Source organism: Panicum virgatum, chromosome 4K (genome assembly GCF_016808335.1).
Source record: "Panicum virgatum strain AP13 chromosome 4K, P.virgatum_v5, whole genome shotgun sequence".
NCBI classification, from domain to species: Eukaryota; Viridiplantae; Streptophyta; class Magnoliopsida; order Poales; family Poaceae; genus Panicum; species Panicum virgatum.
In genome coordinates, this window is record NC_053139.1 from 20,281,375 (window position 1) to 20,296,107 (window position 14,733).

Consider the following 14,733-nt stretch of genomic DNA (forward strand, 5'->3'; position numbering starts at 1 on the left):
CCATTTATGATTCATATAGTCTCACCTTATGTGAGTTGCATGAGTAATGTTAAAGCTGCAATCCATAATATTTCTTTGTTCTATTCAACCACTTGATCTGACTGCATCTCAACTATATTTTTGCTATATGAGATACATGACATGGATGTTTATTCTATATTCAATATACTATGAGATACATGACATGGATGTTTGCTAATTTAAGTCAATTTCTCCCTATCGCCACAATTTGCTAGTGTCATATTTTTTCAACATGTCATTTTTTTTTGACAATTTTAACCACTTTCCAGATTTATTTATTAGCTCAGTGCACTAACTGTTTATCTTCTCTTTCCAGCTTCAAGAATTTTCAAGATGTCCCAGTCCAAGTTAATTATCTATATGATTGTCCGTAGTGGGGAGCAAAGTGCCCTTATTATTCTAATGCAGAGAAGATTACACCCTAAATTTTTTATAGGTGACGTAGAGAAAAATATACACTTCAACTATACTGGCATCTCTTAGTGCAGCTGACTGTAGAACATGATCTGCCCTTACCAGTAACAAATATGTGAGATTTACATCAACATAATTGTTATTTCTGTTAGGGTTCATCTACTACAAAAACCTGTTCCAATTGCTCCAACCTCTTATATTGATGAACTCATGTATGTTTCTTGAATTTTGCTAAAACTGATACTGTTTTTCAGTTCCTTGAGATGCTAATAAAGTGTCAATTCCCAAATTTTGGACTACAGAAGTACTAACAGTCCATTTCAACTATGCACATGACTTAATGTTGTGGTGTACATTGTGAAGCAATCTTCTTAATGTAGAGAAGAATATACATTTCTAACACACAGTAACAGATCTACTATATGATGTGACAATATGATGTGACAGTGGATGGCATGTTGCAACTAAGCTGGAGTCAGTGTACACAGCTTCTGGTGGGAAAAAGATAGGTTAATCATATTCATATTACTAACTCAGTTGGAGAATTCAAATGTTTCATATATCTGCATAGAGATGTCAGTACTTGTTCATGCATTTTGAATCATTCCTTGACATTTGCCATGTTCAATGTCCTGCGCAGCTGAGCTGGCTTCAAGACTATAGCTCCTTTTCTGAATAGTGTTGTTTTTCTTCTATTGGTATTTGAAAAATATGTTAAGTGTTGGATTGCAATTGTTGTGCCATTCTAAGGTAATATGTGCTTGAGTATCATTTCTTCTAACATTATTCAACACAAAGCATTTTTAAATAGCTGTTGGATTTGGATATCTAATCTCTAGTAGTAATATTTTGATGATTAACCCATCTACCATGGAACATTTATCAACTCTGAACTAATGAATGAAAATCTCACCTGCATTGTATTGTAGAAGTTTCACTTAGCAAGTATTCAGTATCATGTTACCTTGACTTCGCCTTGCTACAATAATCTTGTTAAGCTCATTGGTTCCCATGAGAGAGAAATTATTTACATGAATGAGAGTTTTAGAAGTATGATTTTTGTCAGTTAAAGATGATTAGTTCTCACATTGGTACTCAGTTATCAAGTGAGCAGCACTTGTGCTAGTGAGTACTGAATCATTTTAGCCGTCTAGTATAAAATCATCATATAGTAGTTAAACATTAAGTCATACTTAGATCTACACATATTTGGTAGATATATCGTTGAATGCATTTGCTTAGGAAAAGAATCATAACGATTGCATGCCACTGTATTTTTGCTTCAAACAATCTGTATTGCTCCACATTGATAAATTCATAAATATCAGGTGAGATCTTGTGTATGCACTTAACAAAATAAACAAGTTCACTATTTTACTGCTACACTACATAGAGAGTTAAACACATATAATAACCAATGAGTACTTGAATACTTCAATCTTTTGTCCTGTTGCTTACATTCATTTACTGAGAGATTTCAAATATAAGTATAGGTACTTCTGTAATGGTATTTTTAAAAAGGAACTCTAGTAGTGGAGTACTTTTCATGCCTAGTCAATAAAATTTAATATTGTTATTTGCTTCGTTGTCATATGAGTGCTTGCGTGAGAAATATTCTTTAACAAGTACTTGAATGCTTAATTTCGAAATGGTATTTGTGTGACTATTGCTATATAAACAAGAGTGCATGATCTTTTGTTAATTTATTTGTTATCAAGTGATTTGTAGCATTGGAATGTACTATGCAAGGTACAAGACATCTGCAACACGCCGTCCATCAACGATGGCCTGAGCTATGAGACATGGGGTTGAGGAGAAACTCACTCAAATCTGCAGAATGATTGGATAGGGAGTCTTTGCTGCAAGTTCAGGCATCATACGGTTAGATCCAGAGAAATAGGAGAGCATGGGAATAATGAATCAGCACTGGAGGCGAATCAAATACTACCATAAAGCTCATTTGAACCACGGAGCGCGGAGCGCGGCGCAGGTGTCGATGCGGAGTGTCGGAGCTCGAGGAGAAAGATGTTCAATATTCAGTTCAATGATTATACAGAGTTATAATCAATTGTTTTGAGTACTTAGATCTTTTTTTGGTGTCCCTTTGACCACATGGTCTAGTATTTTGAACAAAGTATTGTGTATCTGATGACTTTTGCTAGCTTTGGACCTTATGTATCCTGATATTTAGTTGTACCATTCATTAAACTGAATATTGTTCTGTAATTGATTGTTAGGAAATTCGATAACTTGAATTATGGTGTAATATCATGTATTTTTGTATCAAGATCTTGAACAACTTCCATGGCCAAATCTTAAGTCTTTTTTTGGTGATGTTTCTTTGCCATATTGTTGCAGCCAATATTAGTCTCAAGCTTATATACATTGTTATATGACGGTGCTTAATATATAATTCTTCCTAGCAAATATTAATTTTTAATTTTTAATATGTGATGATGTGGATGAAATAGTAATTTAGATGCATAAATGAGAAGGTTTGCGCTAACTTGGACATAAAAAACTTTCATTGGTTTGTTGAGGAAGAAAGAATCCTAACGCCGTAATGAGTAAATAAAGTTGTTTGTCAAGTACCTTTTTGCAATAGGTTTTTTTATAAAGGTTGGCCCAGCTTTTTATAGAAAACAATTAAACGAGTGGAACTGGGGATACTAGTTTGCAGTGAAGAACAAAAGGAAAACAGCAGCCCAGCAGCCGAGAAAGAAACTAGCAAAAAACTAATCAAGAGAAGTCGTCGACCGGAGGTCTGTCGCGCAGCTTGTCCACAAACAGCTCCACCCAAGCTCTCAGCTGCCTTCCAGACTCGAAAGTTTGGCCTGCTCATCACCCTTCAGTAGAACCTTCCATTTATGCATGAAGAAGTTAATTTTGAAAAGCAAACTTTTTGTAATAGGTTCTCAACTAAAATCTGTATTTCATATAATGGATCCAGAAAACAAAATGAACAACATTTTTAGATTCCACGAAGACTGAAGGTAATTTGACCATGTGTTCCTACCATACATATGGCGATAAAAAAATGTGGTGGCCGACAAGTAGCACCACTGGATCTTATAGGTTCTGATCCTTGGTGTATATAGACGGTCTCCATAATAGTTCTTCAACTACAACACATTGCACTAATTGAATCTTCGATTCTGATCATTGATGCATACAGAGGGTCTCCACAATGGTTCATCAGTTACAGAAGCCATCTAGAAATAATTTATTATACTAGTAATGGAGGATAGAATTACAAAAGCCATCTAGAAGCAGTTTTTTCACATTGTTGCCTACTACAAAGGGACTCCAAGAATATTAACTTTTTTTGAAAACAATAAATAAATATTAACTTGGGGCAGGCCATTTTAAGACTTCTTGGAGCTGAAAAGAGAAGAAAAACAGTTACTATATTGAACTGGTAATAAATTTAGAAATTGATTAAAATTGGCAAAACCAAACAAACAAACAATTTGTTAAGTATCAGATTGAATGAACAATACTGCTACCAGACTGAGTTGTTAGGGAGAAAATTAACTGAAGTATTGGATTGTAATGATAACTTCAACTCAACATAAATAACACTATAATACATGGAAACAAACAGGAAAATATGGTGGGAACTAACTGTACATGAAGGAGTTTCAAAGCCTAGCTAGATGAAGAGAGGGAGAGAGAATACGGGTAACATATGACAATTATTATTGTACATGAAGGAGTTTCAAACCCTAGCTAGTTCACAGGCCCTATACTTAAGATGTCCCACACATCATGGATACCATAATAGAAGTGTAGGACTCAGAGTACTATGTTATCCCAAGTGCTCACTTTATCACTGAATGGTAATCTGACCAATAATTATACACATACATGAATATTTCATACACTACTTGCAATTTGTATACAAGGTCAGTATATAGTGAACTATAGTACACACAACTCAGTATACAACTAGTATGTACAACTTAGATAGCAGCTAGCTCATCCAAACCTTGATTTATGGTAAATGCACAGAAAAACTGTCCCAAAAAACTAAAGTATCAATATGTAAATATCCACCGTTAAATGATCAGAAGATATTTTATCAGTTTTCAAAATAGCAAATTGACCAACCTGACATATGTAGATCCAGCTAGTAATTAAAATAAAATCCAAGCTTACCAAAATCATTGTTGAATCTCCGCAAAGTTTAGATGTAGAACATTCAGTACATTTCATAAACCTGTACCATTGAGATTTGAATACTAGATAGCACAAGTACACCTAAACTTAATTGTTACTACAGGCCAAAATACACTACTAGGCACAGTTGACAAAAATGACTAAGAACACCATATCTGGTGCAAAAGCTCAATTAACATGACAATTGCAAGATAATTCAACATCAACATCAACATCAACAAAGCCTTTTAATCCCAAGCAAGTTGGGGTAGGCTAGAGTTGAAACCCAATAAAGACCATTATTCATGGTTCTGGCACGTGAATCGCGGCTTTCCAAGCACTCCTATCCAAGGATAAATCTCTAGGTATACTCCAGTCTTTCAAGTTTCTTCTAATTGTTTCTTCCCATGTCAACTTCGGCCGGCCCCTGCCTCTCCTTATATTACCGTCGTGCTTTAGGATACCACTATGCACTGGTGCCTCTGGCGGTCTCCGTTGGATATGTCCAAACCATCTTAGCCGGTGTTGGATAAGCTTTTCTTCAATTGGTGCTATCCCTAGCCTATCCCGTATATCATCATTTCGAACTCGATCCATCCTTGTATGCCCACAAATCCAACGCAACATGCGCATTTCTGGAACACTTAATTGTTGGACGTGCCGCTTATTTGTAGGCCAACATTCCGCACCATACAACATTGCCGGTCTAATCGCCGTTCTATAAAACTCGCCTTTTAACTTCTGAGGTACCTTCTTGTCACAAAGGATGCCAGATGCTTGGCGCCACTTCATACATCCCGCTTTGATTCTATGACTAACATCCTCATCAATATCTCCATCTCTTTGTAGCATCGATCCCAAATATCGAAAGGTATCCCTCTTGGGCACTACTTGGCCTTCCAAACTAACATCTCCCTCCTCATGAGTGGCGCCGAAGTCACACCTCATATACTCAGTTTTAGTCCTGCTAAGTCTAAAACCTTTGGACTCTAGCGTTTGCCGCCACAACTCCAGCTTCCAATTCACTCCCACACGGCTTTCATCAACTAACATGACATCATCAACGAACAGCATACACCCAAGGAATATCACCTTGTATGTCTCTTGTGACCTCAATTGCAAGATAATTGGAAAATGAAAATGATTGCTATTCAATGCTTACTTAGATTACAAATATATAGTACAATTGCAGGATAGAAGGCATGCCAATTTAGTGGCATGCATATATTTCCTAATGGTTAAAGGAATCTCAATTTACGACGCTTGCATCTTACAAACATTAAATTACTAGCTGGTTTTGTAGTTATCCAAACACTCTATTACATGATGAGTGTTACATGCTCTTGTTACCCTTTTGACAAAAAAATATTTCTTTAATTTAATATCTAAGGTAGAATCACAAAAAGATATGAAATAAATGCATGAGGTAGCAGTGCATATATTGGCTACAAGTAGGCATTTTTCTACCTTATCCTTTGAAGCCATGCTGGCTATCTTGAGAGGCTGCGACAATAACATGGAACTGAATTGTGATAAAAGCACTTAGTCAAACAAATAAATTATTAAGCCTTGGATAAATTATGGAGAAGTTCTTTTGTCAAAAACAAAATGATACTTTTCTCAGCTCTGATGAAAGATCATCCATTAACTCAATTAGAAACTCTAAGATCCTTTCCATAAAGAAGTTGACAATTTTAGTATATCAAACTCACCCTGAAATAAAACAAAAAGTAATGCAACTCAAATATTATGCATCATATTCTTTTGAAGATTGACCAATATGAAAACGGAAAGAAAAGAATCCATGTCAAAAATGCAAGCTTATATGCTCATGATTTCAATATATAAAACTATTGTGCAGGGGAGGGCAGTTCCAAGCAGAGTAGAAGACCAGAGATATTTATGAACGTGGAGCAGTGCATACTGTTTGAAGTAAAAATGAGGTGGCACTTTTCTTACCATTGTTATACAAATTCTCCCTCCAAATCTATAGCAGCGGGGCGTCTTTCTACTAGAAGTTAGGGTTTGCCAACAACTGATAGATTGATTGGCACTGAAGTAGCTGAAGCAGAAAAATTATTTTCAGCCTTCCTTTCAAAGGAAAAAAATTGTGGTGTTCACATGAAACACACAGATGATAGGATGAATGGATAGGATCAATCTTTTTGTCAGTTGTGTAATTTCTATGTTTTAGAGAATCATGAAACTAACATTTGTGCTTGATGAAATGGAGGGCATAACCTGAGATGGCTCTATAGTCATATGCACACCATCAAAATTCCTAATACAGAACAAGGTAAACAACCCAGTCCGGGATCTAGCCAAAAGGTAAAAAAAAAGTGCTTGTTAACATCAGCTCAAATGATCAACCAATAGATCTTGGGCCAGCCGACGGCCCGACGGCGCCGTCCTTCTCAGATCAGGGAAGAATCAATGTGGGGTCGTCCAGAGCTGGGTTCTGGATGCGGGATGCCGCAGCTCGACGAAAGAGGGCTTGGAAGGAGAAATACGTAGGCGACAACGGCGACCGGCGACGGCGGCGACGACAACGGGCAGCGTCGAACAGACGGGCGGCGCCGGGGGCAGGCGGCGGAGACGAGGGACAAAGAAGGACAATGAAGTCCGGCGATGGCGGCAGCGGCGGCAACGGGCGCTGCACGGCGAGCAGGATAGAGAGGACGGCGGAGGGGAGCAAGGAGAGAGAGCGTGGGCCCAACGACGAGAAGAATACAGACCAGCAAAAACAAGATACGCATAGGAATACATGGTGAGAGAGAGTGCGGCACGAATCCTAGAGCACTAACTAGCGGCTGCAGATAAAGGAACGCTCCGCGTAGCTACGCCGTCTGTAATTTTCAGATCACCCTCCCCGCGTGTCCCCCGATGACGCGCGAGGCCGCGGGGAATCGTCCCGGCGGCAGGTGCGAGTCGATCTCTCGTCAAGTCGCCCCCCACAACATCAGCAGCTCACTTCTCAACTAACGCACGCACTGCCGCTTGCTCCACCCCCAAGAGATCTCGCCCTCTCCGCTCCTCTGCGGCTGGGAAGAAATGGAGGTGCTCTGCATCGGGACGGCGGATACCAAGCTGGAGGAGCTCCTCTTCCTCGCCGCCAGACTCCGCTCCGCCCTTGCCGCCACTGGCTCTGACCCCAAGGTATATCCGTGCACAGCCTTTGCGTTGTCTTTTCCTCCTCCGGTCCCCCAGTAGCATTTAGGAGTATGAGACGGTTAAAAATTTGCTGCAGCCTGTGCTACTCCTAACATTGCCCACATTTCCTGAAAGAGTGTATTTTTACAATTCTCGACGGCTATAGTACGAAATTAAACAGGATGATAACCATTCTTTTCGGTCGGTCCTCTGCCTGATGGGGCATTATCTGGGATTCAGGGATGGAATTGGTGAAATGGTATGGTTGCAACTTGCAAAAGCACTAATGCGCCTCTTTTTGGTCTAATCTGCAAGGTATAGTTTGTACTGTTGAGTTTTGGTGTAAAAGGGCGAAACAGTTCCCAACAAAAAGGTGCCTCCATAAGGAAATGCAATGTTCGGTTCAAAAAAAAAGAAGGAAATGCAATGTTATTGGCACCTGTAGCATCTTAGTCCAGTGAAGGAATTCTCTACTGAAAGTTTCCATGCTTGATAGAGCTATATTATTGTTGATTGGTTCTTTGATTTCATTAGACTCGGATGGTATTACAGGTTCAAGTGAGCATAGTGGATGTCTCCACAACTGAAAAGACAGCACAGGATCTTAAAGACGTCACATTTATCCCGAGAAATACAGTTCTTTCATGTCTATTGGATGTTGACCAACATAATCTTCCAGATGACAGAGGCGAAGCAATATCACTCGTGTCAAAGGCTCTTCAGAGCTTTCTGAAAAAAAGATATGACAGTGGTACGCTGGTGGGTGCTGTTGGTTTAGGAGGCAGTGGAGGAACATCACTAATTGCTCCTGCTCTGAGATCATTGCCACTTGGAGTGCCTAAGCTTATTGTATCTACTGTTGCTAGTGGTCACACGGCTCCTTATGTTGGAACATCTGACTTGGTATTGTTTCCTTCAGTTGTTGACATATGCGGAATAAACAGTGTCAGCCGTGTTATATTGTCCAATGCTGCTGCAGCTTTTGCTGGGATGGTACATGGAATCTTATTGGCATCCAGTGAGTCTGATGAGACTGCAACAAAGCCAACTATTGGTATTACTATGTTTGGCGTTACAACACCATGCATAAATGCTGTCAAGGATAGGCTGAACAAAGAAGGGTACGAGACACTTGTATTCCATGCCACTGGTGTAGGAGGCAAAGCAATGGAAGAACTAGTTAGGAGTGGTTTCATACAGGTAATACTTTCTAGACTCTTTACATTTTGTCTGCATGTAATGGTAGTTCTTTTATTTTTTTCTGCTGAGTAATCAGATCACTCTTGATAGGATAGGATTGCTATTTATTTTGGTTCATCTCCTGTTTTGTAATGTCTGGATTTCCTGGTGAACATAGTGCCTCAGATACAACAATTTATTTATCTTTTTCATGTTTGTGGACTTTCTCATATTACTTCTATTTGAATGCATATAGGGTGTACTGGATGTAACGACAACAGAAGTTGCAGACCATATTGTAGGCGGTGTCATGGCTTGTGATGAGTCCAGGTTTGATGCAATTATAGATAATAAGATCCCTCTTGTTCTTAGTGTTGGAGCCTTGGATATGGTTAACTTTGGAGCTCGAGATACAATTCCTGCTGCTTTTGCAGACAGAAAGATCCATATTCACAATAAGCAGGTTAGCATATCAATACCTCTCAATTGCTTCCAGTCAATTTTTATTAGCTCTGATCCCAAATATGAGTTCATTTAGGTTTTTTGTTAGTCGAACACTTTAGCATTGACCATCAATAGCTAAACAATCATTTGGATTGACAACATAATGATGATGTGGATTCATCATGAAAATATTTTCATAATTTCTAACTTTTTCAATTTGGAATAATATACTTTTTTAAAATACGACTAGACAGTATTTTTTCCTCGAATGTGCAGGAGAGCTGCGCATCAATATATTAAACAGAAAGAGGTGAAAAGAACCCTAGAATGTTACAGAATTAAGGGTCTGTAACCCACCATTTTGCAGACTAAGGATTCTTATAAAAGGAATAAAACTCCAGACCAGAGCCACCTAAGTGGCTGGAGCTGCAAGGGCGAGGAGATGAGAAAGAGAAACTCCTCAAGCCTCAGCAATAGACCACTGATGCATCTCTTCTTTGATGGTTGCTACGACACAGGGCAGGCTAGGAGTGATTCCATCAAACACACAGTGACTTCGATGGTTCCAAATGGACCAGGCGCGTAAGATGATAATGGAGTTGAGCCCTTTTCGTTCTTGACCAGCAACCCTATTGCTTGCATCAGCCCACCAGTCCTCAAAGGACAGATCCACAGCTTGTGGTTCAAGTGCTTGTAAACCGAGGCCCTATAGGCCAGTTCCAACAGTAAATTGAGCTGTCACTATCAGATAACTAAGTAAACAATGATATGAGTTTTGCATGAAGTAGAGGCATGGAATTTTTGTCATTTAGATGTTTTCTCGAACGCTCAGGAGAACTGCACATCAATATATTAAGAAGAAATTGTCATTTAGATGTGATAAGCAAACAATACTAGTACTATACTTGTCACGAAATGAGCGACTCGTATCTGAAATAAATTTATCACATTGTGCAGCTTCATCAGCAGATTCAAATGTTAGCATCATCAGATGAGCAAATAACATTACAAAATTTTGGTCTGCTTATTGACAAGATAACCAAATAATAGTCTAGAATTTAAGTGTATGATTGAAATTCTGTGCTATATTTATATTTTTACATCTGATAAGCAAACAATAGTATAAAACCTTTCATGAAGGTGGACATTTCTTTTTTGCAGTTTTTTTTTCCAACGGATAAGCAAACTAATACAATCCTATCAACTTTTGCAGTTTCATCAGGAGATTCTTCTTGTCATCGTCACATAAGGAAAAAAAGTAGTCTGAAATTTTTTGTCGTATTCATATTTCATAACACGCCAAACAGGACCAAAGCCCAGACTTTGCAATACCTCCACGAGAAAGGGCCAGGAGACCGAATCAAAAGCTTTGGTGATTTCCAACTTTAGGATAATACGGGGTTGCTAGTCCAGCATACCACAAGATACCGACTAGTCAAAGTATCTTATTGTGGACTATGTCAATGTCCTAATGGACTTACAGCTGGGGATCAGAGGAAGCATCTTTGAACTTTCCCCCCAAAATTTCCATGTATGGTTGTATGTCAAAATAGTGGTTTTGCCACCACAGGAGTATCTTTAGGGATTTAGCTATGCAGAATGATGTTAGATAAATCATAAGGGTGTTCTTGTTACAAATGCATGCCAGTTGTCTTAATGGCCCTCCTAGCTAGGTGCAATTTCTTAAGGAATTAATCTAAGACTTACCAGCACTGCCTTTTAGAGCAACTGTTAAATCATAAAGGTCGCATGATGGCTAGACGATCTATGGACATAAACTTTACTTTGCAATTCTATCTTCAGTTATTTCCAAGAACTTTGTACATGTTCTATTTCTTGTACCATCACTAACAACTGTGTAACTATTGAAGGTTTCATTGATGCGGACGACTGTGGAGGAGAACAAGAAATTTGCTAAGTTCATTGCTGATAAGATAAACAAATCTTCTTCCAAAGTTACTGTTTGCCTTCCCCAGAAGGGCATATCTGCAATAGACGCTCCAGGAATGCCATTCTATGATCCAGAAGCTACATCGACACTATTGGGTGAATTAAACACCCTTATACAGATAAATGACATCCGAGAGGTTACTCCACGTTCCATAATTATCAATGCCAATGCATCTTTAGGGTGTCTATAGATGAACTGAGTTTGTTGGCTTTTGGACAGGTGAAGCTGCTTCCTTATCACATAAATGATCCTGAATTTGCAAATGCATTGGTAGATGCATTCTTAGGTATGGATGTAAAGGCCTCTAGCAAGGCCCAACCTCAGCAAGATGGGAAGAAAGAAAAATCCAGTTCAGGACAGAAAAGTTCAGATAGTTCCATTATATGGAGACCTCCTGTGGATTTTCCAGATGCGAAACCAGGTTAGTTATGATTTGACCCCCAGAGGATTCTGATTCTATTTGCCTCTCACATGCCCTTATTGCAAATATGACTGTCACTTAAAACTTGTTTCAGGGTTACATAGGATGCTGTCAAGTGCATGGACAGATATGCACTCATTAATTGGTTTGAACCTATGAAATCACTAGCAAAACTCAGAAACCACACAGTAACCCTAGTACACGATATTATAATAGGCATCTTCATACTTCCATAAATTTCTTATAATCCAATAACTAACCATGGCAGAATAGATAATTGCTACATTCTTTTTGTGGCCTTGTCCTTGTCATGTTTCGTAACACTTGGATGTCTAATGGATTGATTTCTGTGCTGAGTGCTGACAGAAACATTGCAGAAGACGAGGTCAATACTAAATAAACTAAAACAATACATCGCTGAGGGCATTCCAGTTATCGGAGCTGGTGCTGGCACAGGCATATCCGCAAAATTCGAAGAAGCTGGTGGGGTTGATCTTATAGTGGTGTACAACTCTGGGCGGTTTCGAATGGCTGGAAGGGGCTCACTGGCGGGCCTCTTGCCATTTGCTGATGCAAATGCCATTGTACTTGAGATGGCCAATGAAGTATTGCCTGTAAGTAGTTTAGAACCCAATTGCTCTTATGTTTGTCCACTTTATTGTGCCCAACTATTGCTATCTGATCTAAATTTAGGTGGTTAAAGGAGTTCCAGTTCTTGCTGGGGTTTGTGCTACTGATCCGTTCCGTAGAATGGAATACTTTCTCAAGCAACTAGAAAACATTGGATTTTGTGGTGTACAAAACTTCCCAACTGTTGGTCTGTTTGATGGGAATTTTAGACAGAACTTGGAGGAAACTGGAATGGGCTACAGGTATAAGTTCATCACGTTCTAAATTTGGGAACTGCATCCTCTCCGTGCTTTACTAATATTATCATGAGTTGTCGTCTGAGCACCCCTTTGAGTTTTCGCATAAGGGAAGGACACGATTATTATAGGTTGTATTAACTTGATTTTATTTTTTGCTAGTCTGGAAGTGGACATGATCTCAAGGGCACATAATATGGGTTTCCTTACTACTCCATATGCTTTCAATCCAGAAGAAGCTGCTGCCATGGCCAAGGTAGGAGCTCATATCATAGTGGCACATATGGGTCTGACAACTGCTGGGTCTATCGGGGCAAAGACAGCTGTCACTTTAGATGACAGTGCTGTACGTGTTCAAGCCATTGCCGATGCAGCACTTAGGATTAATCCTGATATAATTGTTCTCTGTCATGGAGGTACACTTATTTTCTGGAGGCCTCTTGTTATATATTGTTCTTGGTACTCGCATGCTTTTCGTTGTGCAAATAATCTAACTCGCATGCACGATTTCGTAGGTCCCATTTCTGGCCCACAAGAAGCGGAGTTCATCTTAAAGAATACTAACAGTGTCCATGGATTCTATGGTGCATCAAGCATGGAAAGATTGCCAGTGGAGCAAGCTATCACAAACACCATGAGGCAATACAAACGAATTTCCTTAAAATGAAAATCGTCATTTACAGGTGTGATTTACAGGAATGTCCATGACTGTTGTTGATCTTTCGGTTCACTTAGCAGATGTTTCTGCCATTCAATCTGCCTTGCTATTTTAGCTTCTCTGAAAAGCTCGACTTTTATAACTATGTTGTATTATGTACATTATTTCCAATGTACCGTTCTTGTTGGAACTTGACCATGAAGGATAATGAATATTCCCTTTGCCTAACCTGTATAACTATTCGTTCTTAGAGGCTACCTTATGTAAAAATTATAGAAGAATGATGCCATAAAAAATTGCATCTTTAGGTTGTCTCTTATTTGACGAACATAAGTGTCATAAATGATGCTTTGTTTTCCTTATGCATCGACAAGAGATTGGGCTGGCTCTTGAGATTGACAAAGCAACGATAGGGGAACGTGCAAAGCTAAAAACTTGAATCTGGATTTAAAGGTTCACCTTAGCTCAGTTTGCAAACCGTAAATAAAATAACTAGAATGCAATGGTTACATGCTATTTTATGAAGATTTTCTGAAGGATTCTCCATTACATAAGAGTGACTGTCGTGTCTCGTGTCTCATGTCGTTTCGCATTTTAATATTCACAAGGAGATAAAAAGAATTGCTACTGTATTTTCTATCGATACATGGTTTGATTTATGCACATGGAAATAGAAAAGAAAGTAAAGTTTTGTATTAGAGACTCCTATTCCAAATTATAGTTCATTCTAACATATTTAGGCACATAGTATTCATTATGCACTTAGACACATTTTATATGTCTATATACATAAAAAAAATACGTACCTACAAAAGACTAAATGATCTATGTGCGCGGGCTCCTTCCTGCTGGACCTGGGCCGCCGCGTCGCCGGCCACAACAAGGAATACACTGCTGCGGCATGGGCCGGCGGGGAGCGCTCGTCCTCCCACGCCAGCGACGAGGAAGAGGGCGCGTCCGTCGTCGTGCCTCTCCATGGACCATGGGGCAGTCCGCGTTCGTGGAGCACAGCACCCTTAACCCCGTAAGCATCCTTCCAAAACAAATCTGATGGCAGCAAGCTTGTATAGTGTTCCTACCTCGTTCTTGGTAAGGCGGCGCTGGCGAAGCAGCTCAACCTCCGGCCGCGCGCGTGCATGACGAAGCTGAAGCAGACAGAGGTGGACTGCGAGTACCTGTAGTGCTGTTGCAAGGCGTTGACAGAGGACTAGACGAGAGCTAGCGGTAGATATGAAAATGGTACGGACATTGTCCGACCATATTCGAATTCGATCCGGTTTGGAAGGATTTTTATCCGTCCGTATCCGATTCCGAGTATCCAATATCCGTAACCGATCTGTATCCGAATGTTTAAAAGTTACATTTCTATGATGTCAATATCCATTAGAATCTTATTCGGCAAAAACTAGCACTAACTATATCTGACTCCGTATCCAAACACAAATATAAAAACAAATACGATATAAGTAAT

At 39.3% G+C, this 14,733-nt stretch overlaps 1 protein-coding gene and 1 long non-coding RNA gene across 4 annotated transcripts; one reads left to right on the top strand and one right to left on the bottom strand.

Moving 5' to 3' along the window:
* Positions 1-259: 259 nt before the first annotated feature.
* On the bottom strand, positions 260-7,322 carry LOC120703440. Its single transcript, XR_005686957.1, has 2 exons — positions 3,499-7,322; positions 260-3,293 (listed from the first exon to the last, which is right to left on the bottom strand). It is a non-coding gene; the product is annotated as an uncharacterized LOC120703440 (long non-coding RNA).
* Positions 7,323-7,446: 124 nt separating this feature from the next.
* LOC120703438 (toMV resistance protein Tm-1(GCR237)-like) lies at positions 7,447-13,496 on the top strand. Of its 3 annotated transcripts, XM_039987536.1 has the most exons (10): positions 7,492-7,514; positions 7,607-7,749; positions 8,296-8,943; positions 9,179-9,385; positions 11,238-11,453; positions 11,537-11,738; positions 12,105-12,352; positions 12,432-12,610; positions 12,767-13,020; positions 13,120-13,496. In XM_039987536.1, the coding sequence occupies exons 2-10, from the start codon at positions 7,645-7,647 to the stop codon at positions 13,269-13,271; spliced, it is 2,211 nt and encodes a 736-aa protein (XP_039843470.1). In that variant the 5' UTR covers positions 7,492-7,514; positions 7,607-7,644; the 3' UTR covers positions 13,272-13,496. The 3 variants fall into 3 exon arrangements, with proteins under 3 accessions (XP_039843469.1, XP_039843470.1, XP_039843471.1); XM_039987535.1 differs by having other exon boundaries at positions 7,447-7,749; XM_039987537.1 differs by lacking the exon at positions 7,492-7,514 and having other exon boundaries at positions 7,563-7,749; positions 8,059-8,943.
* Positions 13,497-14,733: the final 1,237 nt, after the last annotated feature.